This window comes from Pundamilia nyererei, unplaced genomic scaffold (genome assembly GCF_000239375.1).
Source record: "Pundamilia nyererei isolate P.nyererei 1_Seehausen unplaced genomic scaffold, PunNye1.0 scaffold00002, whole genome shotgun sequence".
Lineage (NCBI taxonomy): Eukaryota > Metazoa > Chordata > Actinopteri > Cichliformes > Cichlidae > Pundamilia > Pundamilia nyererei.
Genome location: NW_005187403.1, coordinates 8,015,182 through 8,021,929, shown reverse-complemented (window position 1 = coordinate 8,021,929; position 6,748 = coordinate 8,015,182). Strand labels below are relative to the sequence as shown.

Sequence of the window (6,748 nt, the reverse complement as noted above, 5' to 3'; positions counted from 1 at the left end):
ATTTATTGCAGCTGATTTGAACTTTTTAGGCCATTCATTCGTCACCCCTTTGTCTGTTTGCATGCCAGCCCCTGTTTGAATTTCTTGTTTTTTCCTCAGTACTTTTTCTTCCGTCACTCCCTCTCACAGCCTCCTCTCCTGTCGCCACTTCATCTTCCCTGTCCTCTTCTGGAGGTAGCACTCCCTCTGCACTCCCTTCCTCCTTTCCCCATTCCTCTTCTCCCTCCTCCACGAAGCCCCATAACGCGGAGGCTCGGGAGGCCGAAGTGAGACTATTGCCTCCCCTGCTGAAGGACCAGGCCTGGGGGGTTCACGCGCAGGAGGCCTTCCTTCTCTTCTGCCTCGCCCTGGGTGAGTGGTGCATGTGACGTAGGCTGAGCTCACACCCCAGAATCTAAATCCTTCAGAAATTTCTTCCTTTCGCTTTTTAACCCATCACTCTCGCACATTCACTCTCCTCTCCTGCATCTCGCATGTTGGCAAACATCAGCTAACTGGGAGTGAGTGCGAGCATGTCAGAGTTCCTGTTTGTGTGTAACAAGTGATCCTCCCTGCTTTTTTTTTTCTGTGTTTGTGGGAACGATTGTCCTCCATTTTTAAGAGTATTGCATTAAAAAAAACAAAGCAAACGTGAATGTTTAAAAAGATTAAGCTGGGATTCATTAAGCTGGAAAACTCAGTGATCGGGTCCAGTGACCACACTCTGACGGACAGACAGATCCTCCTTATCCAGGATATTAAGAATCTTTCCTCAAAACAAAGTTTAGTGGGTTCACTTTTCTTTATCCAGATCATTTTTGTGCCTGTAAACAAATGTAAATATATTTGTATATATGGGGAAAAAATACAATTTGACAATGTACATAAAACTAGGTGACGTAATGGGGCTGTGGTTCTTGGTAGGGAGGCAAAATAAAAATGTAAAACGTTTGCAACCCTTGTTTGTTTTTCTTTATTTATTTTTTTTAAACTATCATCATCCGTTGTATTTTCAAAAGATGAGGGCTCCATAGAGAGGACAGATACATACTAATTAGAAAATGTTTGCCTATCAGACCTGAGATCAGGCAGCATGCATGCTCACTGATTGATGACCACAGGTGGACCAACCAAAGGCAAGTATTTCATGCATGTCTCAGTGGTGCCTTAAACATCAGAGGTCAACATCAATTCTGTCCCACAGGTCCCAGTGATGTCCACATTCACTGGCTAGTAAACGGACACAGTCTGGACACCCCCATAAAGGAGTACCGCCGGCCGCTTGGTCAGAGGGAGGTTTTAGTGAGCAGCTGGCTCCAAGAGGGGCCGCTGATCAAGGACGCACGTTATAACTGTGTTGCTGAGGCCAGCACAGGAAATGACGTGTCTGAAGTTGACCTCCGGCTCTCTATTGGAGGTATCAGGTGGAAAATATTGACTATAGTCCTGCATGCAGAATGGAATTGGGAGTGTTCTGGACTGGCTGTTTCCATTGGCAGAGATGGATAATTGCACTGGTTTATTTCCATAAAGCGTGTTGTTGTTCGACAGATGAAGAGAACATTCCAACCCGAGATTTGAGCCAGTGGAGAGGTGCGCTCGCAGAGCACGAGCAACTGCTAAAGAGATGGGAAAAGGCCTGGGTAGGTCTGAGTGTGCTGTCTTCTCCGGTCAGTCGCCTGGATTGTGTTTGCGTCACGTGCGTCGGTTTTAACCTGATCTGCATGTTCAGCTTTAGGCTGCCAGGCTGTTTTCGTCAAGAGTACTGGAGAAGTGCAAAGTCCAGGTTTTTATAGCAGCAATAACACGAAACGAGGGATGCGAAGAAAGAGCTAGTTCAAACGAAATGAGGGTCTGATTTAAGGGCTTTGAAGCTTTGAAGTGCACTTGTTTAAATACACCAATCATTAACCTTGACTACAGCTTTAAATGCCTTTAACGTCATGTATCTAACGGTGTTGTACGAATCGCATGTTCTTTTAACCATACTTTGTAAATTGCATGAGTAACTAAAAGCTTATGTTCCTTTTAGAGAAGCTGCTAATGAGATTCCTCTTTCAATACAGGCACGTGTGAGTCTTGTGACATTTAACTAAATTTCCTAAATTTCTTGATGTTGCTGAATTCACTGGACATTTTTGACTAATATCTAACTAATATCAGTCTGTCTTCCTAGAGAGAAAACAATACCTGTAGGTCATGAATGGGTTAACTTAAGTATCGCCAGATACTTAAGCTGATTAAAAGCAGTGCATTGGTTATTACAGAATTTTAAAGTCAATGACTCAGTACTTTTCTCGTGGCTTTAAAATGGGGGAAATAATTATTTGATCTCCTGCTTAATTTGTAAGTTTGCTCATTTACAAATAAATGAAAGTGTCATATTTTTATGGCAGTTTAATTTTAATGGAGGCAAGTAATAAGTCATGATTTGCTTGGGGATCAAATACTTCTTTTACATTATATATGTGTCTTTTCTGGGTTTTTGGTTAATAGTCTGCCTCCATTAAAATTATACTACTATAAAACTTAGACTGTTACCTTCGTTGGACGTGAGCAGGGGATCAAACAATTATTTCCCCATCTGCATGTGCAGTTGTTGAAATGCATCAGTACTACTCCCAGCATTTCTCTTGTGTAATTAAATCGCACTGCTTGCGTAGTACAGCTGTGTTTTTCCCCCTTTAGGAAAGCTGTGATGACCACAGAGCTCTGTGAAGAGTTGACTTGGCTGAATCTGGTTGCGAACATGGTCCTCCATCCAGGTGGACCACACCTTTGACACTGAAACTGTCAAAAAAACAACAATGCCACTTCTTAGATAGGAGTTTGGGGGACCATGAAGCAACACATTTACAATCTGCCTCCTGCAGGGGTGAGGGCAGTTGGGGGGGTTGGGGTCACCTATATGCAGTGATAATGTGGGAGTCTCCAACCAAACTCTGCAAGGAGATGAAGCTCATCAATCTGAGAACACGTGGGCTGCCTTTGTACCAAAAATACATTTCTGTCAAACGTCCTGAGAGCTGTGCTTGTAAGGAATGTTTCGCATTTTTAAAGCGATGGAACATGTCAAATGTTTGTGAGATTCATTTTAAGATGTTTGCACCTTCGCTGGCTTCAGAAGCTTCTGTCAAGTCCATCATAGCTACTTGGAATTTGTATAATCTTGAGTGAAAATGTCTTTAATCATCGAGCCCAAAACCCAATTCGTAGGATTTGATGGCAGGAATCGGGCCTGTAGCTCTCTTTTAACAACATGCCATCAAAATGCAAAATTTATCTTAAAAGAAATGCAGTTCAGCCCAAGTATGGAAACTTTTGTCACACTCACTGCTTTTCATCTGTTATTTTCTTCACATTAAAACTGTGACTACATATTTGACGCTGTAGCAGAAATAAACGGTTTAAATGCTGTCGCTTACGTCACGATGCCTTCAAGTTTAACACATTCTAGTGTTTTAATTACATGTGAGCAGATGATGGTAAATATAATCAAGAATTTTCTTTGAAAATCATGTATAGTTAATGCCTTTACTGAAATCTAATTAAAAAAAAAAAGTTTTACCGGTAAGCTGATTTTGACACTTGTGCCTCAGATTTGTAGACTTACAGCAGTTTATCTTAAATTGTTTTTAATTTGGTTCTCCGTTAAGTTTCTTTTAATGTATGAGAGGAAGCCACATTTCTGTATTTCAGCACAACACTGGTTTCATGGTGGTGTTTAGTGGAGCCACACCACCCTCTTGTGACCACTTATAGGAACATAACCCCAAAACAGGAGGTGGTTAGCAGGTTGTTTATTACTGTAAAGGTCAGAGCATGACAATTAAACAAATGTAACTGAACACACAGAGAGACTGACACCAGATTTGACCATCTCTAATTTATAAATTCGGTTTGAAGTCGCAAAGAAGATTTCTTCCTCCTTTCTCCGCAAAAAAAAAAAAAGGCAAACAAATCAGAGGGATTACATCAAAAAGCTGAGAAATTCACATGCTGCAGTGAGCAGCCAGACAATATACACTTAATAATCTTAAATAAAAGATCACAGGAGGACTCTTCCAGTAGTGCGAGGCTGGGGTCTTGTGTCATTGCTTCGGAGGTAGAGGTCTTCTGAACAGAAGGATGTGTGGCTCTGGGAGAACAATAGCAGACAAATATACAAACAGGTTAGTGACCTGAGGCCTGATCATTGTGTGTTTTAAAGGCCTATTACCAGAATGATGTGCTACACTGTAGTTACAGCCAAAGTCCTACGACTCTGCAGCCATTCTGGTGATGCATCTCGGCATCTGGGCCTGCATTTAAATGAACTGGGAGAAAACCATTACTTTTGCTTTACTAGTCATCCAGACATAACAGTGCACGAATAGCATCAACAATCAACTCCAACTTACAAGAGCTTTTAAGAACATAATGGATTTGCAGCCAAGTCCAGGTTGCCAACATTTCAGCAGCTCAAAAGCAAGCCAATAACATATTACATGCAGATTACCTGGTTCATGTATCATATAGTGGATCCATCCCTGGGACTGTTGCACTCCCAGCTGTCTCCACTCGTCTTCAGACATCAGGTGGGATTTTGGGATATATTTAGTCATCTCCCGAGGCAGAACAACATGTCTAGCGATGAGAACAAACGATTGTTAATAGTGGAGTGTAAATATCTTGTAAGGTTTGATGCAACTATCCTGTTGGACGACACCAGTTATCTGAGATATGATTTAAACTACAACCATGCAAAGTGTCAACTGGATCTTGCAGTTGTGATGTTATGTTGATAAAAACTGTCCAGAGACAGATATGTAGACAACATACTCAAAGTCTCTTAGGGAGTTCCTGCTATACAGGAGTCTCCAGGAAAAAATGTTTCATCACGACTTAAAAAGTAAAATGCAGCCGAAAGTCATATGTGAATTGTCTACAGAAAAAAAAACACATACAGATCGATACACAGGTGCCAAATTAAAGGAAACCGCTATATTTAAGCCATTGAGTGGCTTGCTATGCTGTGCAGAGGATCTTGCAGGCGTGCCTTGAGTCCATGTATTCCTTTGCAGGGACAGGTCAAGCAGTGCAAATCAATACAAAGTTGGCCTGAGGGGTCTTAAACGTATCTACTGTGATGGGGGTGGCAAAGATATTAACTTGCTTTCAAAAATCTTAATATAAAAAATGGTCACATTTGCCAACATACCAAGATGACAAAGCTCTGCTCATTTAAACCTCAGATGTTTCAGTGACTATAATCCGACTGACTTCTTGTATTTGTATTGTTATACCCATTATGAACTTCCAAAATCTTCCCCCTTGACAAATACATTTCATAAAAAAAAATAATTTAAAAGCCTAAAACTAGCAATGAAATTGATTAAAAACTAAAAAACTTTAAACCCCCCCCCCCCCCCAAAAAAAAGAAGAAACGAGAAAATTCATACTGGAAATTAACTGAAGCAATACTGAAAATGTGAACTAACTCAGGGTGGTCGCTTCCTTTCAAGGAGCACTGGAGCTGTTCTGGCGACACCTGGCGGTCAGACTTTCACTTTACAGCCAGTAAAAGTTTGTCACCGTAATGGTGGTGTTCCCATTGAACGGCAACATTCAATGGGATTATTATTCTACTATTACACCTCCACTTATATATATCTTTAGTTGACGTTACTAAAGTTGAACATGCGAACCAATAATGCTCACCTGTACTCGTAGTGGTCGTCATTGTACCTGTTGGAATAGTAGATCTGGTTCCGAGACATATTTACAGAAAAAAAAAATCAGGTTAATTATTAGAAAAGTTTTACGAGAAACTGGGGTTGTAGAATAACAACAAGTGCCCACCTGTAGCTCATTCCGTGCAGATTGCTCAAAGGTATTGATTGGACGACTTCTGTCATGTGACCAGAATTTCCCTCTTTATCGTAGTTCTCGAGCCGTCATCAAAGGACAGGTGAGTGTCTTAAGTTGTTTTCAGCCCTCTTTTGCAGTAGTTGTTCATCTTCACACAAAATAGAAACACAATATATCTCACATGTTTAAATATGCATCACAACACTAAAATACACTACTGTGTTATTCCTGATGAGGATGGTTAAAATAAAATACTGTGTACTACTAGTTTCCTTAAAGCCTTATGAATTATCATCAGATAAAATTTTTATTTTCATTTCATCATAAGCAAGTGTGGCCAAATTTATACAAGATGACGTTTTGGCAGTTTGCTAGTGTGGAGTTTTCACTCTACAGGCCTCAGTTAGCATGTTAAATTCATCCAGTCACTTCTGCTTATCCTTATCAGGGTCACAGGTGGCTGGAGCATATCCCAGCTATCATAGGGCGGGTGGGGTACACCCTGGATGGGTCGCCAGTCTGTTGCAGGGCTAACATAATCTACAGCAGAATGGCTCAAAAACAAAGGAATCAACATATTGCAATAGCCCAAAGCCCAGACCTCAGCCTGGTTGAAATGTTGTGGGAGGAGCTTTAGAGAGCTGTGCATAGGCAAATAACCAAAAACCTTGATGATGAGAAGCAATGCTGTAAAGAAGTGTTGCGTGTTCTTTTTATCTAAGGTAAAAGAGGGTTTCAGTCCCAGTCCAAGTTTTCTCTCATTTATTGCCTCAAGCAGTTCAAAAAAAATTCATGCATATGGATCTCTTTCCCGTTAGAAAACCACAGTCTGCAACAGTTTGCTGTGGCCAGCTTCTGGAAGAGAGATGACCCCACTCTTGTCTCTCTCTCTCTCTCTCTCTCTCTCTCTCTCTCTCTC

General features: G+C 41.0%; 3 protein-coding genes across 5 annotated transcripts in view; 2 read left to right on the top strand and 1 right to left on the bottom strand.

The window, feature by feature from the left end:
• The window catches only part of sema4d (sema domain, immunoglobulin domain (Ig), transmembrane domain (TM) and short cytoplasmic domain, (semaphorin) 4D), a 41,616-nt gene extending 38,221 nt beyond the window's left edge, over positions 1 to 3,395 (top strand). The window contains exons 17-20 of one of the 2 annotated variants that reach the window (XM_005720391.2): positions 130 to 351; positions 1,184 to 1,396; positions 1,531 to 1,622; positions 2,668 to 3,395. In XM_005720391.2, the coding sequence (XP_005720448.1) occupies positions 130 to 351; positions 1,184 to 1,396; positions 1,531 to 1,622; positions 2,668 to 2,697 (557 nt within the window). In that variant the 3' untranslated portion in view covers positions 2,698 to 3,395. The remainder of the gene's footprint in view (positions 1 to 129; positions 352 to 1,183; positions 1,397 to 1,530; positions 1,623 to 2,667) is intronic. The other variant, XM_005720392.2, reaches the window with a different exon arrangement.
• Positions 3,396 to 3,740: 345 nt separating this feature from the next.
• On the bottom strand, positions 3,741 to 5,812 carry LOC102207540 (cyclin-dependent kinases regulatory subunit 2). 2 transcript variants are annotated; one of them, XM_013909658.1, is made up of 4 exons: positions 5,680 to 5,812; positions 4,478 to 4,605; positions 4,226 to 4,295; positions 3,741 to 4,117 (listed from the first exon to the last, which is right to left on the bottom strand). In XM_013909658.1, exons 1-4 carry the CDS (start codon positions 5,736 to 5,738, stop codon positions 3,955 to 3,957), a joined length of 420 nt encoding a protein of 139 aa, XP_013765112.1. In that variant the 5' UTR covers positions 5,739 to 5,812; the 3' UTR covers positions 3,741 to 3,954. The 2 variants fall into 2 exon arrangements, with proteins under 2 accessions (XP_013765112.1, XP_005720441.1); XM_005720384.2 differs by lacking the exon at positions 4,226 to 4,295.
• A 75-nt stretch (positions 5,813 to 5,887) lies between these two features.
• Positions 5,888 to 6,748, top strand: part of shc3 (SHC (Src homology 2 domain containing) transforming protein 3) — a 28,297-nt gene continuing 27,436 nt past the window's right edge. The window contains exon 1 of the mRNA XM_005720385.2: positions 5,888 to 5,929. The gene's annotated coding sequence lies outside the window, so the exon portion shown is untranslated. The remainder of the gene's footprint in view (positions 5,930 to 6,748) is intronic.

Bases quoted from the DNA above. Each gene is read 5' to 3' on its own strand.
- LOC102207540 (XM_013909658.1), bottom strand. From the start codon at position 5,738: ATGTCTCGGAACCAGATCTACTATTCCAACAGGTACAATGACGACCAC. The intron at 4,296-4,477 runs GTAATCTGCATG...GTTTTCTCCCAG, and splicing joins CTATATGATACATGAACCAG to TTCATTTAAATGCAGGCCCA. The intron at 4,118-4,225 runs GTAACTACAGTG...TTGTTCTCCCAG, and splicing joins AGAGTCGTAGGACTTTGGCT to AGCCACACATCCTTCTGTTC.